This window comes from Stenella coeruleoalba (genome assembly GCF_951394435.1).
Source record: "Stenella coeruleoalba genome assembly, chromosome: 13".
NCBI lineage: Eukaryota > Metazoa > Chordata > Mammalia > Artiodactyla > Delphinidae > Stenella > Stenella coeruleoalba.
Genome location: NC_137159.1, coordinates 31973656 through 31988022, shown reverse-complemented (window position 1 = coordinate 31988022; position 14367 = coordinate 31973656). Strand labels below are relative to the sequence as shown.

General features: G+C 45.5%; 1 protein-coding gene across 1 annotated transcript in view; it reads left to right on the top strand.

Annotated features, from left to right (window-relative positions):
• The window catches only part of ANTXR1 (ANTXR cell adhesion molecule 1), a 246169-nt gene that overhangs the window by 162669 nt on the left and 69133 nt on the right, over positions 1 to 14367 (top strand). The window contains exons 14-16 of the mRNA XM_079940437.1: positions 3217 to 3258; positions 12354 to 12449; positions 12969 to 13136. Coding sequence (XP_079796563.1) covers positions 3217 to 3258; positions 12354 to 12449; positions 12969 to 13136 — 306 coding nt within the window. The remainder of the gene's footprint in view (positions 1 to 3216; positions 3259 to 12353; positions 12450 to 12968; positions 13137 to 14367) is intronic.

Below are 14367 nucleotides of genomic sequence, written 5' to 3'. Positions count from 1 at the left end.
GGGCGGTGGGGGGAGTGGGGAGGGCTGACTGTCCCTGTGCTCAGAGCACTCCATTGGGTGGCCCAGGCACTGGTCTTGGCATGAGAGTTTGTCTCACTCACAGACAGCCCATCCAGCCTGCCCAGATCGCACTTTGAGACGCTCTCCTGCCATTCCCTGGGCAAGTTGCACCTGCCCCCAGGAGCAGACTGGGAAGGAGGGGGCAGGGACTGGAAGCAATAGGAAGACTTCTTCCTCATTCCCGCTGAATAGAGCCAGACACCCGTCCTATAAGGCCAGATTGGAAGTGCCTAAATTTCGTCTACCTGAACATGGTGGCATGTTTCCAGAAGCTCAGGTGCCCAGTTTACAAGTATGTCAGCCTGGCATCTAGATGATGAATTAGTCCGCCTTTGATTAATACTTAATAAATCATGTGTTTTGCTTTGTCTTTGGGGTTCCCCTTGGGACACTGTTGGATGCAGAAGTCGATAAATACCCGATAAGACACGTTGGCCATCAACCCACAGACGGGTTGGTCTGAGTGGTGGCTGCCTGGCCGATGTCAGCACTTCCTGGCTGGTGTCATGTGCTTACACGTATGTGGTGAAGCAGACTCCTACTGACCCCCCCTGAAGACCCTGGCCACTGTCAGGCCCTCTGGCCACCATCTGAGCGCCAGCCTCCTGTCTCACCCTTTTTATGAAGCTCTGGCTTCTAGGCTACACCACCTGGAAACCACCATACATAGTATATACTGAATTTTCATTTGGTATATGTGGAGGGAGGGCAAGTTAAGTGAAACCTTTGTTAAAGATTTAATAAAAGCAAAAGACAGTGACGACAAGAAAGGGAAAGGGGAATAATAATAGTATTCACCATCTATTGAGTACCCGCTCTGTTCCAGATGTTTTGCAAACATTATTGCTCATCGTGACTCAGTGCCTGCAAGGTTAGTGTTATTGCTCCCATTTAGCAGATGAAGTGGAGCTCAAGGAGGTTCAGGGACTTGGCGGATCGTCACAGTCAAAAATAGGCAGGTCTGGGGTTCACATTTGACAACTACACAGTGCTTCCATGCAGCAAGGGGGCAAGCCGGTTGCACTGTGAAGACAAAACCCCAGCTGCTCTGCACCAAGTCTCTGTACACCCAGGGTACTTAGCAAATACACTGCCTACAGCAATCTTGTCAACATCTGTCTGTGTTCCTAAGTATCCTGCTCTCCTCTCGCTCCCTTCCTTAATCCCGCCCTGAGAGAAGAGATGCATTCCAGATCGCTGTCCCCAGCTCCTCACCCCTCCCTCCAGTCTCCAGGCATTTCCTGTTTGAAAATCATCACTGCCTCTGGGATGATGGGAAATCAGCACTGGGCAGTAATGACCCTCCTCAGAGACTGTTTTTAAGGAATTTGGAGCCAGTGTTGAGTGGGTGAGCAAAATCATGGCTTCATGCTTTCCAAAGACCTTCAGCAGGTTTCCCACGATGGCCAGGAAGTGGAGGCAGATGAAATGAGAGTTTGAAATGATAGCCTCGGGGCTTCCCTGGCGGTCCTGGGGTTAAGACTCTGCACTTCTAGTGCAGGGGTTGCGAGTTCGATCCCTGGCCAGGGAACTGAGACCCTCCATGACGCACGGTGCAGCCAAAAAATATTTATTTATAAAATTCATAAATAAATTGAAATGATAGCCTCTGCCTCTTAATTACTTGAGTCCTATCCTTTTAGGTGACTGGAGGCTCAGTCCCCTGGCTGACGTTAGTAGAGCCTCAAGTCAGTAGCCTGTCTCAACATACAGAGATGACATTACAGATAGTGATGGCATGGGTGACAGCAGTGGGGATCAGAGCCCAAATGAGGTCCCAGAATAATCATCAAATCAAAGGTGATATGGACTTAGTAGGGGGCAGAAGTGAGGAAGAGCTGCCTAGTAGGCGGCCTGCCCTGCAGCCGGGAGAGCCCTCCCACTACATTAAGGAACTGGTCCCATGGACAGTGCTCGAGCATCCAACCATAAAGTGGTCCAGGCCAGCCCTGACGCTAAGACATCAAAAGATATTTAATGACTTTTGTATTTACCAGAATTTTCTAAGGAAAAAGACTGCAGGTAGGGGACCCAACATTCTGATAATAAGCTTGGGGTATGAGAGGAGGGAGACATGGTGCAGTCAGAGTGGATAATGGCCAAATTACCTTGTAAAAGACTCTAAATCAAATTAACTGCAAGGGTACAAGAGCTTCCCTTTTATGAATGGGGTGTGCAAGGTGGAGACAAAAGTGAGGACAGGCTACTTACCGCCACCATGCTTCTCCGTATGTCACCCATCCTCTCATTGGCTAGAAGGGGCTCACAATTGCTTGCCTTCCCAGAGTGACCACAGGTCTGTCTTTAACCCCGATGATGGGGTATTTGCAGAGTCCAGTCTTAGAATATTGTTATGTAAATCTTTGTGCCTCTTAAATTTCAGGGCCCTGAAAGGAATCCCCCGTTACCCCTTCTTTGCTGCCCTTTGTTGGGAATCCGTCAGCCTGACCGTCACATCCTCCCTCCATGGGTACCACCTGGGGCCAGTGACAGTTAATGGGATTGCCAACAGTTTGAGTGTGGTCCATACCTGACTTATCTCTGTAGCACTATCTTAACTTCTGTTCTGGACCATTCTTTGTTAAATGTGCAGCTGTTTGGGCGGGTGGGTGAATGATTTGATGCAGGAATGACCAGATGAAGAAATGAGTGAATAAATTTGCAGGATAGCTCCCTGGGGTAAAAGATGAAACTTCTACCCGTGGAACGTTTTCTTCTCTATACAAAACTACAGCAGAGGGGCTTCCCTGGTGGCACAGTGGTTGAGAGTCCGCCTGCCGATGCAGGGGACACGGGTTCGTGTCCCGGTCCGGGAAGATCCCACATGCCGCAGAGCGGCTGGGCCCGTGAGCCATGGCCGCTGAGCCTGCGCGTCCGGGGCCTGTGCTCCGCAACGGGAGAGGCCACAGCAGTGAGAGGCCCGCCTACCGCAAAAAAAAAAAAAAAAAAAAAATACAGCAGACACAATTGAGTGTGGAACTCTCTGCCTGGGTCATGCTCTAACTAACTGAGCTATTCTGCCCAGAAAGACACCTGCCTTGCTTGGGCCCATTACTATAATTATGGCCGCACCACCAGGTACCTCTTGAGAGCAGGACTCTTGGAAAGCAGGTGGCTGGAGATTTCTACTGACTTGTTCTGTTTTTTCCTTTTCAGATTATCAAGGAGCTCCCTCCACCCCCTGCTGAGGAAAGTGAGGTGAGTGACTAGGTGGACAGGATGGTGGAGTGGGGCAGAGAGCTGACTGGGCAGCCCGAGACTCAGGCCTCTGCAAAGCAGAGCTAAGTCAAGCCCAGACTCCCACTGAGTGCAAAGCAGCAAAGAGGGAGGTAGGTCTCTGGCTCTTTCCTAACCAAGGATGAACAGGAACTGAAGTGAACTGGCAGCCCGAGGCAGAATAGTTTTTGGAAGGTTTTCTCCTTGCAAGAAAAATTTGAAATGCAAACATAAGTAGTTTTATACGTACAATTATTTGGAGCCCCAAGGTACTGATTTTTCCTGTAATACAGACACCTGATGGATCTCTTCTCCCTGCAGAGACTTATGCTTTATATGTGTAGATCAGAGTGAATTTGCCACATCGTCCAAACAATCAGCGGTTCTAGAAACAGATGGTGCTGAAGTTTGCCAGGCAGTAAAGAAAATACAGTGGAGGGGGATATGCTAGTATGCCAGCCTTGCATAGGACATTAGACCCTCATCATTTAAAGGAAGAAAAATGACTTAAATGCCACCGTAAGTTGTCCAACAAGCAGGTCTGGTGCATGTGTGGCCTGGAGGCGTTAAAGGCTAATGGTGAGAAGGAGAATCCCTGGGCAGCAGTGCCTGCCCAGTGCTTTTCCTGATCCTCCGATTACTCCTGGGTTAGCTGGCCTCCCTCAATGCAACAGTAACCAATTTAGAAGCCAGAGTCCAGGTCTGCAAACTTAGTGGGATCAGAAGATATACTGGTGAGGTTTCAAGTTCATTGTCCTTAATCCGTAAGGTCTGTTGTTGCAAAGCGAGCAACACCCCCTCACCACTCGTCTTCCCAATGCCTTTGTCAAGTTGCCTACATACAGAAAAAAAATAATAATAATAAGGATTACATTTAAAATTCCATGTGGCTCTTATATCCTGAATTCTAAGCTTGTAAGCTAAGGGATTTAATAACTGCAATCAATTAGAGCGCATCTTGTTGGAATGCTAACTTTCTGCCCAGAAATCAGAGGAGGAAATTACATTTCTGTGCACAGAGGAGGGAGGGAAAAAAACTCTCCTGACATCCACAAAAGCCTTTTCTTAATCCTTCAAGAGAAAGCACCGTGGCTAGTTCCCCGGGTTCCAGCTTGGCTGTGGTTCTGTTGTGTGCAGCTGTGTCTTATACTCCCAGAGAAAAATAGGGCGAGAAGCTCTCGCTGAGGTTGCTCTGTTTGCCCTGAGGTGAAGAATGTTCCCTTCACTCATTATGTTCAATTAGCGGAGTTATTGCCCTTTTCTGTTGCTGGCTCTGCATTTGCCTTTGGAAGGTGATGTGATGTGGCAGCCAACATGGCCAAAATACGCCAGGAGACTTAGGTCCAAGACTGTGGGGTGTGGTTGACCCCAGGCCCCAGCATCTAGCCTAGGACTCCACACACAAAACAAGCTCAATAAGTATTTGTAGAATGAAGTCTGATAGCCAACGATACAATTTTGGAGGAAAAAAAAAAAGCCCAAGCCAGAAAACCACCAAGAAAGAATAGCTAAAAGCAAGAGAAAAGAGGTAGTTGAATTTTTCCAGTTTCATCCACTATTCTTATGGAAGTCACACTTTCACCTCAAGAAGGCAGACCTGATTTCTGAAACAGAAGGACAACCTGGGGACACTGGAGACCTACAAGGTTCTGTTAGACCTACAGGAGCTTCCGGGCTGGCCGGGGCGGGCTGCAGGCTGTGCTGATTACCTGGGCATGCGTGCTGGCCCTGATTGGTCCTTGGCCCTGTGAATTAAGCAGGCTTAATCTCCTTCCTAATGTGTTTTGGCAGAAAAAAATAAAAAATAAAGAAATCCCACAGAAACGATGACATAACTCAGCCCATAAAAGTATTTTATACAAGGCCCTAAAAATCATAGCCTGAATCTAGACAACCTTCTCCACTGCACCTCCCTGTGTGTTCAAATCCCACCAGCCTTTCCAGCACAGCTCCTAGGCTGTAATTCCTTCCACCAGAGCTAATGTCTACCTTCTGCACATTCCCAGGGTATTTATTTATTAAACTTTTCCTTCTGCATCAAAGTTTAAGAGCATTAGCTATACTTGAAGGTCAGGATCTATATCTAATTAATCTTTGACATATTCCCCAAAGAGCTTAATACAGTATCTAACATTCAATCATTAGCCAAATGAGGTTAAATCATCTCTGCCATGTATATGAACAAGCATCAATTATCCAAACTTCCATCAGCTCTGTAAGCATCATATCCTAAGGGAGGTAAATCTACTAAAAAATGAATAAACTTAGACAATGGACACAACTTTATAATGAGCTCTCAGTGGTCTCCTCTTTATTAGGGAATATCAAAATGCATAATATGAAAAGGCATGACTTTTTGAGATTTCATGCAACCAACAGTAATGTTTCTGTATATAAAGACAGGACAAGGAAAAATTACTTGAAATTTCAAGCTCTCCCCAAAAACAAAGAAGCTCAATTTTCACAACCAAGAAGGGCATTTCCTGGGTTAAGGGTCTTCTCTAATTGGCAACAGAGTGAGAATTCCTCACTAAGTCTCTAGTTATTCCAAACAATTGGCAGTTTATGGGAGAATCAATAATGCAGTACTTCATCTGCTGATTTAGTTCTAAATGTCCTCACCTTCCATGGATTTTCTGACCGTTTGAGAGAGAGAGGGATGTGTACTGAAGGAAATGACACTGGGTGGGCATCCAATTAACAATAAGTACTGGGGCTTCTCTGGTGGCGCAGTGGTTGAGAGTCCGCCTGCCGAGGCAGGGGACACGGGTTCGTGTCCCGGTCCGGGAAGATCCCACATGCTGCGAAGCAGCTGGGCCCGTGAGCCATGGCCGCTGAGCCTGCGCGTCCGGAGCCTGTGCTCCGCAACGGGAGAGGCCACAGCAGTGAGAGGCCCATGTACCACAAAAATAAATAAATAAATAAATAATAAATTAAAAAATGAAATAGATAAAATGTAAAACACCATATAGGTACACATAGTAAGGATAAGTATTTAAAAAATAAAATGAAATAAATAAAGTGGAACATTGCTTTAAAAAATATACACACAATTCTTTATTGAAGAACACAAGACAGTCACTGTGTTAATCACTGTGTGTGTGTGAACAGATATGATGGTACCAAAACATATAGTTAAGTCAGTTGGAATTTTCTGGTACTTACAAACAGAAGTGTTGATGAATTTTTCAGATTCGCGAATTCACTCCTAGGAATTCATCTCCAAGGCTGACTGACAGTGAAGGTGACCTCTCTGGCTTATCCCCAAAGACTTCAGATGAGACAGTACAGCCAGATCTACTTGAGGTCTGCCCTCCCCGCCAGAGCCTCTTGGGCCTGGGAGTTTCTGTAGCCTTAATCCTTTGTTTCATGTCGTCACCCTCACAAAACTTACCCCTCTGTAAATGTAAACGATCTTGTTGACAGCTGCATTCTCTCTGTTTTTCTCAAACTAGAACACTGTGCAGTGGGGCACAACTACAGTTGCTTGAGCAAGTGAAGGAAGGAACGGACAAATACATTGTTTGGGGCTACGTAGGGTTTATCCTAAGGGTTTAAGATGTGTTACAGTTCAGTGACCTTTTTAATGAATTCCAAGTCTGATTTAAAACTGTTTCCTTGGGCTCCATTCCGTTTCAGTTATGTTCTCCTTTCCATAGGTAGTTCCCACTGGTACCCATAGTGAATTGGAGATTGAGAGCCTACTTGGGTCAAACTAGCCATCTGTCTCTCCTGCCAAATGGATGTCAGAGAAGCAGGAATGTTAAAGAACTTGTAGACTGAGTCTCAGAGGGCCACCACATCACAGCTCCAGGGGGCGCTATTCACATCATGGCCTATAAGGAGGAGTGAGGCAACCCCAGGATCAGTGATCTCACCCCTTCTCCTTGCTGGTTTGCTTAATAACTAACTAATTGTTAAATATCTGTTGAGTGAGTGAAGGTCAATACAAGGAACCATGGCACATACAAGAAGGGAGCATTGAATCCTCTGGGGAATCAGGGAGTTCTTCACAGAATAGGTTAAATTCGAGCAATAGCTTAAAAGGCAGGCAGAAGAAGTGGGAGAAGTTTGTCCCGAGCACATGGAGCTGTGAATGTTGAAGCATGGGGCTATACAAAAGCCTGGCATGATTAGAAAGATGGAAAGTTTCAGTGTGTGACAGCAGCACAGGACTAATCCAGTTACGGGCCAACCAAACGTGTGCATCAGACTTCATATTTTATAGCTTTTTTCCTCCTAGAGCAGGTCTGCCTGAGGACGAGCAGGTCAGAATGGGCCTCACTGCCTGGATCACGTGCTGCCACTTGTGTTACCCAAACATCAGACAACTGGATGTCTGGGGCCACCACATCCTTTAAAATTTAAACACAACTTCCCCTGATGGGAAACCAGCATCCCTCCCTAATCTCTGAGGTTTCTCCAGGCACCACTGACTCCATTTCTGGCTTCTTCTGTGTTATCTCCTCTCAGAAGGAGACAGATACCATCTGACAAACCAGATCCCTCCATCCCCCAAAGGCACCACGGGCACAAAGCCGTCTGCATAGGGAGCGTTACTGAAGGTTTAAAAGTATGAGTGGGTTACAGCACAGTGCAGCCAATTAACAACTTCCGACAGACTGTTAAAAAGCCCCTTCATTCCACTCTTGGACGGTTCTGGCCGTCTCGGGGGGTGGGGGTGGGGGCAGGGCAGGGGCTGGTAGTTTTCTGGAGCTCAGTTCCACTCTTCTGCTGACCGCCCACAAACCCCTGATTCCTACGGCTTTGCTAACACAAAGCAATTCAGCTCATCCAGTCTGTCCTCCATTTATCAGACTGGTGGTTTTTCCCCTCCCTGCGACATCCTTAAAGGGCAGTTTGAGGGGGACTTCCCCCAAAGCCCTTATACTTGATTAGAGGTAGAAATTCACCTCAGGTGCTGCCAATTCTGTTAGTGGAATTGCTGGGGACTATGATTTTACTCCATCAATTTTTGGCCAAATGAAAAAAACACATCAAAGATTCCCTTCTCTTCTGAAGATTGCAAAACCCTCCCGTCTCTAGAATGTGTAAACAGAGCCATGGTAACTGCAGGGAAATTCTGACTCCCCCTTTGGTCAAACCCTGGGCCTCTGTGTTGTCTTTTGCTGTTGTTGTTTGAGTTTGGCAGGCAAGCTCGGGTCAGGGGATTAAAGGCAGGCTTGGTGTATCAGGAACGCGTGGAGCGGTTTGCAGTCTCGGCATTTCCCGTGTGGGACGTGGGCCCTGCGCATGCGCAGAAGGCCGGCCCACCCTGGGTACCCAGGCACCGCGGAGAAGTAGAGCCCCGGGGCGGGAAGAGATGAGCGGGAGGGCGCTCCGTGTGCAAATATAGGGGGAATCCCGGACAAGGCATCAGCAAGCCAGATCGGAACTTCTCTTCGTTTTTCTGGATCTGACTATCCTCTTCTGTGCAATGAAATGGCTCAGTTAGATGGTCTGTAATGTTTGTGCTCCTGTCATTTAAGAAATTAGGAGACTCATAAGACCTTTTCAGCCCCCTAATGAATAAGAGCAGCTGTATTCTTGGAGTTTCTTACATTCTTGGTGGTATGTTCCGTTTAGGGTGACTTAATTTCAGTTAAGTCCTTTGAACAAGGCACTAGACCAGGCATGCCCAGGCTTTTTGAAGCCATGTTTCATGTATGACACACAGACACACTCTGGTGGTAAAGTTTAACCATATAAAGTTCCTGGTTGACGTCATCATCAGAAGCTTTCTGAAATTATATCATAAGGTAAAGTACTGTGAGCTATAGTATTTCCCTGCTTGGGTCTTTTTTTTTTTTTTTTTTTTTTTTGCTTTTGCTTGTTTTTATTTATTACTTTGCCATGTTTTATAGTCAGAAGTGTTCAAAATTAGCAGCTACAAGGGTTGAGAAGTAGAAAACTAGCATTTATTTGAAAGCATCAAATGGTTGGAAAAGCAAAACAAAGAAGGGCAAAACCTTGAATTTTGTCAACACTGAGAAACAATCAAACAAGAGTGTATAGCTGCCTGGGCTCAAATCCATCTCCACCGCATTCCAGCTGGTGACTCAGTCACTTAATCCCTCTATTCCTTCTCTGTAAAATGGGAGTAATAGCACCAACTACCTCAGTGGCTATTTGTGAGCTAACTGGTTTATTTCATTTTATTTTTCATCTCTGGAAACCACATTTTATTAGAAATACGAAAACGGGATAAAACCTTTGAGACAATTTCTTGTCTGTTGGGCCTCTTCTTCCCAGGTCCCTTAATTATCAGATCTCTATTGTAAGGGATCCAAATACATCTTAAGAGCTTTGTCTTACCCATTAAATTTATCTGACAACATGTAGGTTTGAAAGATTAAAGATGAGCTAACTGGTTTAATATTGATACACGTCAAGTGCCCAGAAGAGTGACCGGCACATACACGGTCAAGGGTACATAAATCCAGCTGTGGTTATCGTGAATTCAATACTTGCAAATATTGAGCACCTACTGTACACCAGGCTCTGTGCAAGATTTAAAATATAAGGGTCAACAGAATCCACTGTGCCTTCAGGGCACACAGTCCCACGTCCAAGAAGGACATATACGTTGAAGAGAGAGAGAGACACAGAGAGGGACTGACCCATTCTGCTCACCTGCCAGAATGTTGCAGGTCCTCTGGTCAGCGGTGATCACTATGTATTCATGCTGTTTTTGAATTTTTAAAAAGAAGCCTGCCTATTGCAAGCACAGCAGGTCACCCTGGGAGTCTTAATGTGTTATGTGTTACTGTTTTGCTTTGTCACCTCTGGCTCTGATCTCTCTTCTGCCGACCCGTGCTTTATACCCTGCCCCATGCATGGGATGCCCCTTTCCATACAGTGACGGCCTCACATGGGACTCTACTGCCTCCACAGATGCCTCCAACACAAGTCTGTAGGAGGCCCGCTTGTTCTGAGCTCATCCTGCTGCTTTGCTGACCCCTTTTTTAGCTTCCTTTCCCTACCCAGGAGGGAAATTACACACCACCTTATAGCCCATCCAGGACCGTAGATGGTGAGTTTTTCTCCCCACAACAGGAATAATCACTGTGCCAAGATGAGGAAGAGTTTTGCTGATTATCCTTCCCTTTTCCATCCATAAACTTACAAGCTCCTTCATTTTGAAAAATATAATCAGTGCTAGCTTCCTGTCTCTGAGCTAAGTTGCAGGCACTGAGTTTACTGCTTTATTTGAATCATCTCCTTTAGTTTATTTGTAAATTCAGCAGATGATTCTTGGGCATCTACCACGTACTAGATGCTGTTCTAAAAGCTGAGAAGAGAATAGTAAATACGACAAATAACCAGAAGTTTCCTTGGAACTTACATCCCGGTGTGCAGAGACAGACAATAAATAAATAGCAAGCCATGGTAAGAGCTAAAAATAAAAATAAAACAGATTGATGGGACGAAGAGAGTGGGACTACTTGAGAAGGATGTCCAGGGAAGGCCTCTCTGTGGAGTGATAAGAAGGATGCAACCATGAAAAGATCAGGGGAAAAGCCATTCCTTGACAAGGGACTGTGCACAGTCCCCGAGACAGGGATGCACGCAGAATGTTTGAGGGCCAGAGAGAAGGGGAGCGTGGTAAGGAAGAAGGCTGGAGAGGTGAGCAAAGGCCAGAGCTCGCAGGGCAGAGTCGGGGTTTGGAATTTATTCTGCTGCTTTGTGGAGCATGGATCCTAGGTAAGAGGGCAGCAGGAAGGTCAGTTAGGAGACTACCTCAGTATCTAGGAGAAAGCTTATGGGGCCTTGAGACCAAGGTGGTGGAGGTGGTGATGGGGGTACAGTTGGAGAAGTCACACATTTGGAATCTTTTAGAAGTAGGGTCAACAGAGCTCGCTGGGAAATTGAGATGGGGTGGGAGAAGGGCAGTGGGGGAGAGAGAATTCAAGAGTGACTCCTAGGCAGGGGGGAAGACTGGGGGAGGAGCAGGTCTGAAGTGGGGAAATCAGGACTTCTTTTTGATTCGGTATTGCTTTGTTTTGTTTTAACCTCTTTAGTGGAGTATAATTGCTTTACAATGGTGTGTTAGTTTCTGCTGTATAACATAGTGAATCAACTGTACGTATACATATATCCCCATATCTCCTCCCTCTTGCGTCTCCCTCCCACCCTCCCTATCCCACCCCTCCAGGCGGTCACAAAGCACCGAGCTGATCTCCCTGTGCTATGCAGCTGCTTCCCACTAGCTATCTATTTTACGTTTGGTAGTGTATATATGTCCATGCCTCTCTCTCGCTTTGTCACAGCTTACCCTTCCCCCTCCCCATATCCTCAAGTCCATTCTCTAGTAGGTCTGTGTCTTTATCCCTATCTTACCCCTAGGTTCTCCATGACATTTTTTTTTCTTAAATTCCATATATGTGTGTTAGCATACGGGATTTGTCTTTCTCTTTCTGACTTACTTCACTCTGTATGACAGACTCTAGGTCTATCCACCTCTTTACAAATAGCTCAATTTCGTTTCTTTTTATGGCTGAGTAATATTCCATTGTATATATATGCCACAACCTAAGTGTTCATCATCAGATGAATGGATAAAGAAGATGTGGCACATATATACAATGTTTCACGTTTAGTAGTGTGTATATGTCAGTGCTACTCTCTCACTTTGTCCCAGCTTCCCCTCCCCACTCCCCGTGTCCTGAAGTCCATTGTCTATGTCTGGGATGCGGTATGGTTGAGATGTTGATTAGTCCCCCAGGAGGAGATGTCCGTGTCAACGGAGTTCAGAGTAGTCAGGGATGAAGATGTAAATTGACAGGTCATTAACATGTAGATGGGATTAGATGAGATACCCTTTCAAGGAGTAGAGATGCAGAAGAGAACAGGTCCCAAGAATACACCACAGTCTAACCACGTCGTGCTGCTCTTTATTCCCACTTTACAGGTAAGAAAAAATAAGCTTAGGTAGGTTAAGTGATTTCCCAGGGCCCCAGGAAGCGGGAGCACTGGGATTTAACCCAGGCAGTCTACCCCTATCCGCTCTGCGACAGTGGACACGTACATACAGCAATGGTGCTTTGCTTCCTTCATGTGTCACAATCTCTCTGCAGGAAGAAGATGACGATGGTCTGCCTAAGAAAAAGTGGCCTACGGTAGATGCCTCTTATTATGGTGGGCGAGGAGTTGGAGGCATTAAAAGGATGGAGGTAAGAGGACAGCTTCATGTACTCATATCTATGTGCTGACTACTCAGGGACGGAAAACCAAAGCAAATTGGTGAAAACTCACACCTGAGGTCTAATGAGGATGTGGACTGGGAGGCATCAGATGGAGAGATGGCGGATACAGCCTTTTACCCGTGCACTCCTGTATCTTGCCCACTGTGAGTCAGCGATTCACGCATTGGCTCAACCCCACCCGCAGTGGTTTCTTCTCTCACTGGAATAAAATCCAAAGTTCTCGCCTGGGCCCACAATGCCTTTGCACGTACTGTCCCCACAGCCTGGACAGTTCCTCCCCCAAATATCCATGCCCCTCGCTGCCTTTCTCTGCTCCTTTAGCCCTCCCCCTTTCCCTTTTTCCATACCACCGCTCTTCCCTACCCTCAAAACCCAAAGGAAATGAGGACTGGGTAGCACATCATACAGTTATTTGTGATTCTCGTTCTCCAGAGCCGTCAGATTTTATTTTGTCCTTTTGGTTTTTTTGTATGTTATTTATTTTAGGTTCGTTGGGGAGAAAAGGGCTCCACAGAAGAAGGTGCTAAGTTGGAGAAGGCAAAGAATGCAAGAGTCAAGATGCCAGAGCAGGAGTACGAATTCCCAGAACCCCGAAATCTCAACAACAACATGCGCAGGCCCTCGTCCCCCCGGAAGTGGTATTCTCCGATCAAGGTGTGCCTCTTTCTACTCAAAAACCCATCCTCAAAAACCCATCCTCACTCCTCCTAAAACACTTACATAGGAAGAATCAGAATCTTTTGGTATGATAAAATATCAAACCAAAATCCAGCTTATCACAAAGAAACAAATTTCTAAAATCATGGACTTGAAAGTATAAGTGTGTACTTTCTCAACTTCCACAATATCAAGGTGAGAGCTGGGCTTTTTTAATGGAAGTAGAGTTGATTTACAATGTTTTATTAGTTTTCAGGTGTTTTCAGTGATTCAGTTTCATGTATATATATATATACTCTTTTTCAGATTCTTTTCCATTATAGGTTGTTACAAAATGTTGAGTGTAGTTCCCTGTGCTATACAGTAGGTCCTTGTTGGTTATCTATTTTATATATAGTAGTTTGTATCTGTTAATCTAAAACTCCTAATTTATCCCTCCCTGCCTCCTTTCCCTTTTGGTAACCATAAGTTTGTTTTCTATGTCTGTGAGTCTGTTTCTGTTTTATAAATAAGCTCATTTGTATAATTTTTTTAGATTCAACATATAAGTGATAGCATATGGCATTTGTCTTTCTCTGTCTGACTTACTTCACTTAGTATGACAATCTCTAAGTCCATCCATGTTGCTGCAAATGCTATTATTTCATTCTTTTTTACAGCTGAGTAATATTCCATTGTATATATATACCACATCTTCTTTATCCATTCATCTGTTGATGGACATTTAGGTTGCTTCCATATCTTGGCTATTGTAAATAGTGCTGCTATGAACATTGGGGTGCATGTTATGTTTTTGTCTTTTCTGGATATACGCCCAGGAATGGGAGCTGGGCTTTTTTAAATCACCGTGGCAAAGTGGTGGAATGAGAGTGGGCTAGGAGAAAGTGACTTGGGCAGTAACCCCAGAGGATCATTATAAATTACAGTAACATCCGGTAACTTCACTGGTAGGAAATTCCACAGTCTAACAACAATGGCAGGATTCTCCTTAATGCCTAATCTCTGTTCCTCTTGCCATAACATAAGCCCATCTCCCTTTATTCAAGCCAGGTGCTGGTGTATCAGGACACGCTAGTGGACTGTGTTGGCCATAGATCTGATACTCACTCTTCCTGACTGTGAGCAAAATGCCTTATTTCTCCAGCATCCCTCTTCCCCCCGCCCCGCCCCTCACAGCTCCAGAGCTCAACTAAAACCCTCTTTGACTTATTGGAAAATTTAAGTCATA